This window comes from Trichechus manatus, unplaced genomic scaffold (genome assembly GCF_000243295.1).
Source record: "Trichechus manatus latirostris isolate Lorelei unplaced genomic scaffold, TriManLat1.0 scaffold00111, whole genome shotgun sequence".
Taxonomy (NCBI): Eukaryota; Metazoa; Chordata; class Mammalia; order Sirenia; family Trichechidae; genus Trichechus; species Trichechus manatus.
Genome location: NW_004444047.1, coordinates 4,747,160 through 4,761,360, shown reverse-complemented (window position 1 = coordinate 4,761,360; position 14,201 = coordinate 4,747,160). Strand labels below are relative to the sequence as shown.

At 43.4% G+C, this 14,201-nt stretch overlaps 1 protein-coding gene across 1 annotated transcript in view; it reads left to right on the top strand.

Moving 5' to 3' along the window:
• Positions 1–14,201, top strand: part of FAM193A (family with sequence similarity 193 member A) — a 111,920-nt gene that overhangs the window by 54,525 nt on the left and 43,194 nt on the right. Inside the window, exons 7-12 of the mRNA XM_004383514.3 lie at positions 750–827; positions 1,939–2,051; positions 2,187–2,429; positions 4,997–5,150; positions 5,272–5,451; positions 11,939–12,190. Coding sequence (XP_004383571.2) covers positions 750–827; positions 1,939–2,051; positions 2,187–2,429; positions 4,997–5,150; positions 5,272–5,451; positions 11,939–12,190 — 1,020 coding nt within the window. The remainder of the gene's footprint in view (positions 1–749; positions 828–1,938; positions 2,052–2,186; positions 2,430–4,996; positions 5,151–5,271; positions 5,452–11,938; positions 12,191–14,201) is intronic.

The window sequence follows — 14,201 nt, the reverse complement described above, 5'->3', positions numbered from 1 at the left end:
CCTCACAGCACTGCCCGCCTGGGCCTGTGGAGGTGCTGGGGAGGGGGGCTTTCCTCACAGCACTGCCCACCTGGGCCTTAGAGAGAAGGGATGTGCCAGGTGGGAATGAAGAAAGGGACTAGTATATGCTAGACACTGTACATGATCTCATTCCACTGAGTTCCAAAAAAATAATGCAGAATTTCGTACAATATTTCTCTCACCACATCCACTAGAACTGTGGCTGTGGACGGTCTCTTGTTCAGAACTCGGGGAGACTTCCTCTTACCATGTTCTTCTTCTGGTACGGCATTTAATCTGTCAGTGTCAGTTGAATGAATTATGTAAACATCAAGATTCACTCATTCCATAGCCTCTCCCCTCCCAAGGAGACAGTGCCCCGAGACGTCTGGGTACCAAAGGGAGGGGTCTTCCTCTGCTGTAGTCTGTGAGCCCCTCGCGTGCCGGCACTGGGCACTCGGTGCCTGGTGAATGTTTGCTCACTGTATCGGCGGGTCAGCTAGGGTACCTTCATGTCTCTTGAATGTAATCCATCTCTGATTTTCATGCAAGAAACACGCTTGTGGTGGTTTTGAGGAAGTTGAATAGGATGCTGAAATAGAATACCAGGTAGTGTCTTTGTAGTATTACTTTTTTATTTGTCTACGTGTGATATTTCTTGTATATGTCCTCTGAACAGCTCTTCCCTTGGAAGATATCCTGTGTAAATCTTGCTGGCACTAGTTTTTGTTTTTACATCCCCTTTTTAGATGACGATGAAAAGCAAACAGCGCGTGTTAACGGAAGACTGGGAGCTTTTTAAACAAAGGCGATTCACCGACGAGCAGGTGAGGCTGCAGGGAGGAGGGGGCAGAAGGCCTGGGAAGCAGACAACGTTGACTGCAAAGTGGACACCCTGTGTGCGTGTCGACGTGCTCTGCTGTGACAGACCGGCGTTTGGAGACCACACAGCATTGGCAGGCTGTGCTCATGAGTCCTCAGGGTCAACCCATTGCACTGATTAACCCATTCCCTTATGTTCCGTTGCTCTTCTTGGAAAACCCATGTGTACTGAGCAGCTTGTTACAACCCCTCAGGCTGCTATCTCCTTTCTGCCCTTGATGCCTGCGGCCTCCACCCCTGACCCGGCACTGCCCAGGCCATTCTTCCCCACCTGCCTCCTGTTGGTTCCCACTCAGCCTCTCCCATCCACCTCGGGACTGACCGTCCAGGCCTCTGTCCGGTATCACCCTCTGGGCGCAGTTCCTCTCTGCAGCCCTGTGTCCTGCCGTGCTGTGCTGTCCTTGCTGGCCCTTGGCATCCCATGTCACCCTTGAGCTCAGTCCAGGTGTCCTCGAATCTGCGAGTGTGTGCCTGGCCCAGTGCTCCTGCCTTGTCTGAGTTACCAGCCTCAACTCCCATTGACCACTGGCTCAGGCCTCCCAACCTCTGCTCCGTGGAGCCTTCTTTCCTGCTTCCACAGCCCTGAGCAGGTCGCTGCCCTAACGCTCGTCACCCTTCTCGTCCTTTTCTTTTTTTTTAAATGACCTTTGGTTTTTGTCTATCTCTCTACCAGATTGTAAACTCCTTGCAGGCAGTGATTTCGCTCACCTCTCTGTACTCCTGGTGCCTAGCCAGCACTTACAGACACAGGGGAAATGGCAGGTGTCCACTGCAGCCCTGCCTTCTGGGGCACTGCTGTGAGGTCATGTGACAGCTAGTTTGCTTGGAGAGGAAGCTTGTAGGGGTTCCTGGTTCCCAGCCTTTGGGGTTCAGCCAGGTGACCCTGGCTGCATTCAGCTGCCCCTTCCTTCCTGGCCTCTCCATCATAGGACACTGAGACCATTGGTTTCTTGATGAGCATGATATATACTACCATAGCTGTTTAATAAGTACGAACCGTGTAATAGAGGGAAAATGCTTGGCCAAGTTAGAACGTTGTTTTATAATTTCTTCTAGTTGACTAATAAGAAAGCAGTAGCTGGCGAGAACCACTTCACAGACACCATGAGGCACATGCTGTCGTCTCGGCTGGGCATGCCCGACTGCCCCAACTGTAACTACAGGAGAAGGTGAGCTCAGTGCTGGCAGTCAGCAGGTGTGTGTGGCCTTGAGCTAACCATGTAGCGATCCGGAACGACTGCTACAGAACATGCGTCTGCCTTTCTGTGTGGTTCTCTTGGTAACTGTCCTTCATTCCCGATCAGATGTGCTTGTGATGACTGCAGCCTCTCACACATCCTCACTTGTGGTATCATGGACCCCCCCGTCACTGACGACATCCACATTCACCAGCTGCCACTCCAAATGGACTCTGCTCCCGACTATCTCTCTGAGATGCGCCCACCTAGTGTGTCCTCAGCAAGCTCAGGGTCAGGCTCCAGCTCTCCCATTACAATTCAGCAACATCCCAGACTCATCCTCACAGACAGTGGCTCTGCACCAACTTTGTAAGTTGTGACTTTGTCATGAAGTTTCAGAAATTTAAGTAATCCAACGATGCACATTACAGACAGGAATGTCTACAGAGTCTACCTATCATTACAGTGCTTTTAATGAAAAAGGACCCTTGCATTTTTCAAACAACTTTAAAACACATGAAATCAGTAAACCCAAACTTTGACACTATTTCATTACCTGAGGAGAAAAAATATGGTAAATTAATAAATGCCAGTAATGGAAAAAAACATGTTGGTATGCAGGGAAGCGGCTATTCAGTTATGGTTTCCCATTTTCTCCTTTTATTTGAGCGTAGCAAGCCTGCTTTTTTCACCGTCTCATTGTCCACTCAGCGTCCATGCTTGCTCCATGGCCTGCCGAGCACACGGATGGGCACGCTGGCACGTGGTCTGCAAGGTTCTGCCTGCAGGTTTCCCACAGCATAGAAGTCATTTCGTATTAGTGAGGGGGTTATGCAGCTGTCACCAGTTCGCGTTGCAGATGTGGGGTCAGAATTACGACCCTGTCGCTTGTTGAGGGCTTCACACTCTAACTGCTGGAAGGACTGCATATGAGTATGTTTTTACCTGAGTCAGCTGAGGTGTCTGCTACTCGTATGTTAGAGTGTGCATGTGCCCAGAGCCTGAGGAGAGGACTGAGCACCTCCTGCTCCCCGACGCGGTGGTCACCCAACCCTGGGCGCCTCGGCTCTTCTCAGATTTCCTGACAGACCCAGGTGTGCTGGTCACCCCATCTGGGCTTCTCACGGTGGCTCTGAGGTTTTCTTTCAGATTTCTTTGAGTTCTCAATTGGGACTCATTGTCAGTCCCAAATAAACAGGTCTGAACGCTGTGGCGCTCTTTGTTGCCAGTGGAAGTCCTCACACTGCTTTGTAGCTTTAGAAATCCTGGGTGCTCTGTGGGAGTCTGGGAGTGCCGAGGGCCTCCCCATTAGTTGTTACCCAAATCCTTATAGAAACACGTAGAAATTAAACCCGTGTAGCCTAATAAAACGGAAGTTAGAGAATTCCGTCCCCGCCCACTCGACATGGCCGTTGATGTTGGTTCTGAAGCTCCTGGGCTGCGCTTAATGGAGAGGGCCTTTGGGCTGCGGGGGTCTGCAGGTGCTGCGTGCCGTGGCTGCCCAGGGCAGCTGGGCCCCAGGCCATCAGCAGGTCTCGGTGAGGGCCTTGCTCGTGATGAGCTGCTGTGATCTGAAAACCCTGCAGTGTTACCCGGTTTGTGTTCTCCCGTTCTTGGTGCCCTTTCTAAATTAAGGGAATAGGGCTGTTAAAGTCACCGTTCCTCATGCCTCCTGGAGCGTTTGGGATCGCACGCTGGGGAAGCCCGCCCTCCTCACTAGACAGTTACCTACATTTCTGAGCCTCAGTTTCCTCGTAGGTCAGTGGTGGTGAGGATGCTGGCTCAGGAGTGGGTGTGTGCTGACCACAGGCCCTTAGCAAACCTGAGCCGCGTTCCAGGCGGGCGGCCATTTGTCCTTTTGTGTTGGTGAGCCCTGGGTTGCATGTTGATTATTGTTTTCTTAAAATGGGAAAGGCCCCTGAGTTTGGCGTTCCTGGACGCTTTTCCTAAAGAGACAAGGGCACCAGTCCTTAGGGTTTTTACCCACTCTGTGATGTGTGCACGTGGACTGAGGAGTGTCCGTTTGCCATCACGCTTTGACCATGGGCTCTGTTCCAGCTCTTTTCACGAACCAGAAAATCATACATTTTCAAGAGAATAAAGCCTTAAAATCTGCTGAAATTTTTTTTTAGTAAATACAGTAAAACTTGTGAAAGCCAGAACCTGTACAAGGCGGAAACCTGTCAGAGAAGGAAACCTCCAATTTTTTCCCCTAAAAGGAGCGATAGAAAAGTGTTGAGACTGCACCCTGTCAGAGGCAGAGAGCACTCGCAAGACCTAGAAAAACGAGGCAGTCCTGTCGAGTTCCGGCTCTCAGGTCTCATTGTACTCACTTCCCATTGCTTAGACATCTGGCTCTCAGGTCTCACTGTATTCACTTCCCATTGCTTAGACATCTTGCTAAAGCTAATTTTTTATTTAAGGTCCTGACTGACTTGACAGAGCTGGCCTTGTAGTAAAAGAACTTTTAGTATTTTGTCAGTAAGCGCCTTTTAAAGTTTTGTTCAACTGGTTATTTCTGAAATAATTTTTGGTGGTTGTAAAAAGAAACACTTAAGGTTGTTGTCTATACCCCTTTATTTTGAACCAAAAATTAATTGTGTCTGTTTAGGGGTGGCAGAAGAAAATGGTTTTACACCAGGGCCTTTCAAATGTCGTGTTAGATGGAAATGTGATGTCAGCGAATGTGACCAAGGTTTTGTTGTTCAATCGTTTTCCTCTGGGAGCTCTGTTTTGCATGATTCTTCCAGACAGCTCCAAGTATTATCTTGTGTTCTGGTTACTGAGCACTGTTAAGTAGTCTTAGTGGTACTTGACATAAAACTCTTTGTAAATGAGATCCGTTATCTGTAAAGGAAATGTCCGTGCCCAGTCAGTAGTTCACTTGCTGTCCCCCCGTCGATGGCCTCATGGTGACTCTTTGTGCTTGGTCTCAGTTGTAGTGATGATGAAGATGTCGCACCGCTATCGGCTAAATTTGCGGATATTTATCCATTGAGTAACTATGATGATCCCGAGGTTGTGGCCAACATGAATGGAATTCACAACGAGTTAAATGGTGGCGGGGAAAACATGGCCCTGAAAGACGAGGTACGGGCATGGCTTTTTTTGTCCTTATAATAAATGGCATGCAGCGGTGGGCTGAAGTTTCAATGTTTTCTATGACTCTTCTGTTTTGAAAAGTGTCAATTACAAAAGGTTGCTTTTAAAGTCCCCGCAGGTGAGCAGTAGCAGTAGTAGCTCTTCCGAAGCTGACGATGAAGAAGCAGATGGCGAGAGTAGTGGGGAGCCTCCAGGAGCCCCGAAGGAAGACATAGCCCTAGGAAACGGGAACCTCGGGAAACACGAAGACAAAGTGGATAGTCCACCCCCGTCATACCCAGCTCAGCAGGTATGGTTTTATTTTTTTCACACTTTCTGTTTTGCCAAGGGTCTCTTGCCCTGTGTATGTTTTCTTTAAACATGAGAATTATTGTTATACCAGATTATTCTATTTCTAATAATTTCTGAAGATTAGATACACTTAAAAATGAAGAGATGTGGCTCGCCTCATGACTCCATTGTAATCTGGTTTCTCTTGCTTGAAGCTGTAATCATCAGCCTTGACTTGGTAACACCCCAGGAAAGCTCCCTATGTCTAGGTGTCATGGATCTTTTTGTCTGTATAGAAGCAAGGGGAGATTTTTTATAAAATACAATAATGGAGTGTTAAAATTTCAGAGAAGGTTGGTTTTATAAGGGGACGTTTATTTCTGTTGGGTATCTGTTTTTCTGTTAGTGAAAGGCAAGGTTACCTTATTGGACTTTTTTTTTTTTTTTTAGTCACTTAGAGTTTTATAATAGATGCTCAGTAAGTAACTTTTAAATGAAAAGATGAACAAAAGAAGGTTAAGATGCTTGGTAATTAATTAATTTTAATAGGTAATATAAATAAATGGTTCAAAAAATGATGTTAAAAAGTGTATGCTGAGAAGTCTTGCTCCTTTCCCTACCCACCCTTGTTACCAGTCCCAATGAAAACCACAAACCAAACCCGATTCCGACTCATAGTAGCCCTATAGGACAGAGCAGAACCGCCCCATAGGAGTGGCTAAAGAATTTGAACTGTCAACCTTTTGGTTACCAGCTGAACCCTTAACCACTGCACCACCAGGGCTCCCCCAGTCCCAGTAGGTAGCCTGTTTTATTTGCTTATGGTGTGTCCTTTCAGCATTTATGTATGCAAATACCAAGATTTATTCTTCCCTTTCTTATGAGAAAGGCTGTCTACTACTATACACCGTGTTTCTGTACCTTGCCTTTTCACTCAGCAGTGTATCCTGAGAGCCGTTCTCCATGTGTCCCAAGGGCACTTCCTCAGTCTCTTTCACTAACCTCACTGTATTTCATTGTGCGGCCATTTGGTTGGTTACTTTTTGTTTTTAACCAGTGCCCTGCTAATGGCCACTTGTGTGGTTTTCCGTTTTTTGCTGTTTTGAACGATTCTGTAAGTAGCCTACGTCTGCCATCTTACAGACGAGCAGAGGTACCTTTGGGGACTGACCACCAGCAGTGAGTTTGCTGGGTCAGAGCATCTGGGGGTGGGTGAGCGATTCATCACAGCCCCCCAGCAACGGGACCTGTCCCCCCCCACCAAGAGGGGGGTGCCACAGCCCTGATAGGCAAGAAGTGGCAACCCCTGTGGTTTCAGTTTTCATTTCACTTTTTGTGGGCAAGAGTTGGGCTTCCTTTCATGTTTAAGGGCCATTTGCCTCCTTTTTTATCAACTGCCAGTTTTTGTCTTCTGCCCATTTGTCTGCTGAGTTGTCTTTAGCCTCTGTTTCCACGAGCTCTTTGTATATTAAAGAGATTTGCTTGGCATAGGATAATATTTTTTTATTATATAATAGTACATGATCGTCTCTTATGAATATTAACTGTAATCTCCTTTGAGGTTGTATCCCTTTCAATAACTAATTGTATATATTGGGGTTTATATTTAGCTGGCTTAGAATTTGGCATTAGACTTCTTTTAAAAAAAATATTGTGCTTTTAGTGAAAGTGACATTAGTCTTCTTAATTAAATGACCCTTATTTTAGTGGTTGGCACCGTGGACTAAGTCAGTATTCCTGGTTCCCTTCCCAGTTATTAATTGGCGTACACTTGTGGACAGTTTATTCACATCATCCTGCCTTCAGAGTTGGAATCACCATGAATAATGTCCTCAAGAACTGTATAAGGTTGATAAAATCACCTGGAAACTGCGCCAAATGAAGTGGGCTGATCTGAGCTCTCCCTGTTTCCTGCTTAGAGACAAAGCTTACAGCCTCTGCTTTAGTCTCTCTTGCATTGCTCACTTAAGTAATTAGAGGTTTAAATGTTTATATTTAGAATTGTGCTGTTCCACTTAAGTGTGTCTGTCTGATCCTTTTTCTTATGAAAATACATAACTTTTGGCCATAAGCTGTTTCCGTCGAGTTGATTCCAACTCATGGCGACCCTATAGGACAGAGTAGAGCTGCCCCATAGAGTTTCCAGGGAGTGCCTGGTGGATTTGAACTGCCAACCCTTTGGTTAGCAGCCGTAGCTCTTAACCACTGCGCCACCAGGGTGTCCTTTGCCTGTAAGAGTATCATTTTTATTGAAGATCTTGTTTTCTAAAAAAATAAGCCTAAAACAACACCAATTCTCCCTTTAGATTATGGGACTGGTATAAAACTGTTTTCAGACGTCTTTACCCAACTTTTCTTGTAACTTTAAACACTGAATTCTAGGTTTACAGGGTTTCTTTGCATCTTCTCCAGTCTGATCTGTGCAATCTAGTACATTAAATTTTAAGATAAGTCTTCTGATTACTAATCCCAGCTGTACCACTCAGGGGTCATGTAACTTTTGGAAAAACACTAATTCATATATTTTTAACAGTTTTATTTATGGTTATGCAGCCATTACCAGAGTCCACTTTTAGGGTATTTCTGTCATGCCAGAAAGTTCCCTCATGCCCATTTTGTCAGTCCCTGCTCCCTCCCTCAGTCTCCAGCAATCACTGATCTGTTTTCTGTCTCTATAGATTGGCCTTTTCTAGACATTTTATCCACATGGAATCACACACTATGTATGTCTGGCTTCTTGAGTTTCATCCATGCTGTTTTATGTATCGATTGTGTTTGAATTGCCGGATATTATCCCATTATATGGATATACCACATTTTGTTGATGTCTTCACCACTTGGTGGACATTTGGATTGTTTATAGCTTTTGGTTAATATGAATAATGTTACTGTGAACAGTTGCATATAAATCTGTGTAGATACATGTTTTGATTTTTCTTGGGTTTATACCTAGGAATGGCTTGTATGGTAAATATATACTTCATTTTTTAAGAAACCGCCAAACTATTTTCCAGAAAGACTGTGCCATTTTATGTTCCAGCCAGTAGTGTGTGACAGTTGCATGTTCTCCACGTCCTCAACACTTGCTGTCATTAGTCCTTTGGATTGTAGCCGGTTTAGTGGGTGAATAGTGGCATAACGTGATTTTAATTTGTATTCTCTAATTATTAATGATGATGAGCATTTTTTTATATGCGTATTAGCCATTAATATATATTCTGTGGTGAAATGTCCATTCAGACCTTCTGCTCATTAAAAAAATTGGGTTGTTTGTCTTCTGAGTTTTAAGAGTTCCTTATGTATTAGATACAAATCCTTTATCAAGTGTATGATTTTCTCCTAGTCCGTGGCATGCGTGTTAGTTTTTTTATTGGTGTCTTTTGAAGAGCAAAAGGTTTTAATGGTAATGCATACCAAGTTATCAAAAAAATTTTATGAGTCATGTTTTTGATGTCATACCTAAGAAAACATTGCCTAACCAAAAACTCTGTTTCTTCCAGTTTTATAATTTTAGCTCTTAAATTTAGGTCTATATCCACTTTGACTTAATTTTTGTTTTTGGTGTGAGGTTAGGGTCTAAGTTCATTTTTTTTGCAGGTAGATATCTAATTGTCCCAGCACTATTTGCTATAAAGACCCTTCCCCCATAGAATTGCCTTGATTGTTTGTTGAAAACCAGTTGAGAAAGTCCATTCGCTTCATTTGATCTCTGTTTCTATCCTTACAGCCATGCGGTACTGTCTTGATTACTACTCCTTTATTTATAGTAAGTTTCAAAGTCAAGTAAGGTATGTCCTCCAGCTTGGTACTCCTTTCTCAGATTGTTTAGGTTATCCAAGGCCCTTTGCATTCCCATATAAATTAAGGATCACCTTGTCAGTTTCTGCAAAAAAGTCTGCTTTGATTTTCTTAGGAATTGTGGTGACTGAAATATTTTATGTAATTCGCCAGTGAAATTGTGTGAAGCTAGAGATCAATTCAGGAAAAATACAGTCTTAACAATATTAAATCTTCCAGTTTATAAACATGAGGTATCTTTCTAGTTGATTGCTGGTATTATGTAGATACACAGTTGTTTTTGTGTATGTTGTGCAACCTTGCTAAACTTCCTTAGTAATTCTAGTAGGTTTATTTCTTGCATTGCTCACTCTCTTTCTTTGGTTAGATCTATGGATTTTCTGCATACAAGATCATGTTGTCTGTGAATAAAGACAGTTTACATCTTCCTTTCCAGTCTGGATATCTTTAATTTCTTATTCTTGCCTTATTGAGTTGGCTAGAACCTCTAGCAAAATAATGAATAAAAGTGTTACAAGTGGACATGGTTGCCTTGATCCCAGTCTGAGCGGGGAAGCATTCAGTCTTTGACCACTAAGTGTGGTGCTAGCTGTACGTCTTTCATAGATGCCATTTATCAAGTTGAGGAAATTTTCTCCAGTTCCTAGTTTTTTGAGAGTTTTTTCTTTTAGCATTTTGAGCGTGTCATTCCACGGTCCTCTGGTCTCCATTGAGTTTGATGAGAAGTTAGCTGTTAATTGATGAGTCATTTTTCTGTTGCTTGTTTCAGGATCTTCTCTTTGTCTCGGTCTTTCAGCAGTCTCACCATGATGTGTCTAGGTGTGTATTTCTTTGTTTTTATCTGTCTTGGGGTCATTGAGCTTCTTGGTTCTGTAGGTTAATGTTTTTCATCAAATTTTGGGAGGTGAAATTTCCAGCCATTGTTTCTTCTTATACTTAATGTCTTTTCTCTCTACTTTCCTTCTGGGATTTCACTGCATATGTGTTGATACTCTTAATTCTCTCCCACAAGTCTCGGAGCCTCTGTTCACTTTTCTTTAATCTTTTCATTCTTCAGATTGCATCATTTGTATTCCTCTGTCTTCAAGTTCATAGTTTTTCTCTGCTATCTCGAGTCTGCTGTTGAGGCTCTCTAGCGAAATTTTCATTTTGGTTATTGTATTTTTCACCTAGTATTTATATCTAGTTCTTTTTATACTTTCTCTGTTGGTATTTCCTGTATGTTGGATCTTTGTCCTCATATTTTCCTTTAATTCTATGAACTTAAGTTTCTTTTAATTCTTTGACTGTATGTATAACGGCTGCTTTGAAATCTTTATGTGCTAAATCCAGTATTTGGGCTCACTCAGTCAGTTTCTACTGACTTTTTATTTTGTCTCTTTTTTAGTGTGTGGGTCATACTTTCCTATTTCTTTACATGTTTCTTACTTTTTTATGGTTGTTGAAAACGGAACATTTTAGATAATATAGCAAGCTTGCACTCTGATAGTCTCCTCTGAGGGTTGGTTGTTATTATTTTCCACAACTTAAATTGAAGAATCTGTATATCTCCCTTGTTATATGGCTGCTGAGGTCTCTGCTCAGGCTATTTTCTTCTTTTTGTTTTTAAGCTTTGCTTCCTAAAGGTCACCCCTGTGTATCCATAGCTTATTGGTCAGCCAGTGATTTGGGCAGAGGTTCACTCACACACCTTGAGCCTATGGGACCTCAGGTTTTGCTCATGCTTATACCCGTCGGTTGGGAAATGCACTGAATAGTCAGCCAGCTGTCAAGTCAGCCTAAGCACTAATTTTCCTCTGGGCTCTCGGGTTTTCCCTGCACGTGTGCTGTGATCTCCTAATCCATCAGTGATGTGTAGAGAGTTCTGTAGTTCTTCCATTGTGCTCTTGTTTCCAGGTCTTCCTGTTAGATTTCTCTCTGGCCTACCTCTCACCCCATCCAGGACCCAAGCCTCCAGCTAACACTTTTCCCGACAACATCACAGTAGGCTTTTGCTCTCTGCTAAAATCAAGCCCACCCTCTCTGTCAGCAGGCACCCTGCTCTGGTGAGGCTACTGTTTCTGCTGACTAAACTGGGAGGGGGTCCTGGGGAATGGGAACAGCTCCAGGCAGAAAGGCCAGACCCCTGTTGTTCTTCCTGAGGTTCAAGACTTTGGTTAATTTCCAGAGTCTCAAAATGGTTGTTTTGGGCAATTTTGTTAAGTTTTACATTTGTTTTGGGGGAAAGAACTCACTGGCCTCTTCACTCCACCACAGCTGGAAGTCCTACCTCTCTGGTTACATTTTGACAAATCTCTGTGTAACCATTGGTCAAATAATGTGATCCCAGTGGAGTATAACCATCTAATGGTTTTGTTTTTCTCGCTCACAGCTCTCTCCTTCATTCTGCTCTCTTTCTAGTTCTTTTCTCCTTGCTCAGATAGGCACAGGACACAGACTCATATGGCTGCTACTTCAGCAAATACCCAACAGGGGGCCGAGGTGCTCATCTAGTCCTTACAGGCTTCTTCAGTCCCAATCTCTTGGAGCCCCTCATTTTTCCTTTCAGGGAGGGACCTGATCTGTTCGGGGGATCAGGGCGAGCCCTGTTAACTTTGTGTTTGCTATCTTAACTGCTCTGCAGAAATGTGACCAGCTTTAATTTATGTCATTTTCAGCAAGCACCTATTACAGACCTAAGCAGGTACTATTTTTTGCTTTTCTTTCAGGCTGAACAAGCTCAGAACACTTGTGAATGTCATGTCTGTAAACAAGAAGCCTCTGGACTGACGGCGTCAGCAACGACAGCGGGCACTCTTCCTCCTGGCCACCAGTTCCTGAGCCCTGAGAAGCCCACACACCCTGCACTTCACCTCTACCCCCACATCCACGGACACGTACCTTTGCATACAATCCCACACCTGCCTCGCCCTCTTATCCACCCCACCTTGTATGCTGCACCCCCCTTCACGCACAGTAAGGTAAGTCAGGTCAGAGAAGGCCTAAACGTCACCCCTCACTTAGATCTTATAGGAGCTACATACTTGCAAAGACAACAGTCTATAAGTTGGCAGCTTGGATAGGACAGCATCTGCTTTTGATAGGAAGGTCTGCAAATGTTTTCTTGTACCATAATCTCTTAAGCTCTTGGAATTTGAACCTTTAGAGTTGTAAACCCAATTACTGAAAAAAAATAATGAAAGTCATGGCTTGTTTATTTGAATTAACTACAATGTAAAGAGTTTTTCAGGTGTTGCTGGTGGTAACAGGTTATACTCGGGGGTCCTTAATGGACGTGGCTTCTACCCACCTGGGCACCGTTCCCGTTCACTCGACCCCTGGTCCCAGGTGGCCTGGATCTTTTTCTTAATGAGATGGGTAAAATTATTTGAGTCCAGGATGAATCCTCTAACACTGACTGGGTTCTATAGTCTCTATAGAATGATTCTCCATTCTAAGCATGAAAGCTAAGGGCTTTTAGAAACACAAAGCTTAAAGGAGAAACAGTCCAAACCCCTCTTATATTTTGCTTCTGGAGTAAAGAGTCTGCTCATTTCTACTTAGTTTGAAAGACATTAGTAAATTTTGCATAACAGAACCTTTGTCCTGACCCCGTGTGGGCCATTGGAAGAGGTGTAATGCCATGCAGCTTACTGAGAGGTGGCTGGAGGGCTGGCATCAGGGAGCCTGCCAGAAGCCACTAGTGCTAAAACCTTCGCAGGAAGTAGAGTGAGGATCTCGAAAACCATGTTTGATTTCTGTGCACTCTTCTCAGAGGACTCCATGCGTGTGTCTGTTCTCTCTAGCTTTACAGGGAGGTTGGCGTCATTTTTGTACCTTAGATGGCTTTGCCTCTCTAGCTGTTTTAAACTGACGTTTGTTGACTCTCATCATGAATTGTGATTGTTTTTATTTTTCTTTCTATCATTGATTTCAGTTCAAGGTTAGCAGTAATTAATCAAAATAGAGTTTCCCCCAAACTCTGCTAGTTTATTTTTAACGGTGATTCTCAACTGGGCAAGAAAAGGAGAACATAGCACGGAACAGGCTTTTTGAAGCTACATGCTTGTCTTCCTCCCCTGGGGAGCGTCGCTGGGAATGAGCTCACATTACCAGTGGGAGACTGTGTAGCCCATACCTGGGGTTTGTTGTTTGTGTGGGAGGGACCCAGGTGGGAGATTAATAACCACTGGTTTAGAATAGAATATAATCAGTTACATTCCTTTATAAAGAGTAGTCAGCAGTATCCTGATTTATACTTAAATTTTATCAGATTGAATGTTGCTCACTCAGAACATTTTTATGATATCTATTAATAGAACATTTTTAAATAGCAGTTTTCAGGTACGTATTTAAAACCAGACTGTTTTCATGGTCTGCCTAACCTATACGCTGTTTTCCTTTGGTTGTATGTTAAGAGTAGGACGCTGTACACACCTTATATTTACCTGAATAGAGCTCTATTTTCTAGTCCAAAGGAACTGCCTCGGGTGAAGATTATAGAATGTTCTGTTATATATTTTTCCTGGTGTAAACTATGCGAGAATTTGTTTCCTAAAAATCTTTCAGTGAACTAGTGAAGTTGAGTATTCCTAAAGGCTATTGGGACACTAGTTTACTTAAAAATCAGTTCTTTCATCTGATTTTTGGCTTTTTCTCAGGAAGTTATGGTAGCCTACATAAGGGTAGAAAGAGAGGGAAAACTTTTTTGTTTGTTTTTTTTTTTAATTGTACTTCAGGTGAAGGCTTACAGAACAGATAGTTTCTGATGAAACAGTAGTACACATATTGTTTTATGATATTGGTTAACAACCCCACAACATGTCAGCCCTCTAACTTCTCAACTTTTTATTTGGTGAAAATACACATAGCCAAAGATGTACCATTTCAAAAAGTTCTACATGCACAGTTCAGTGACATTGACTACGCTCTTCCAATTGTGCTGCTATTCTCACTTTAGATGAAGGCTTACAGAACAAAATAGTTTCTCAT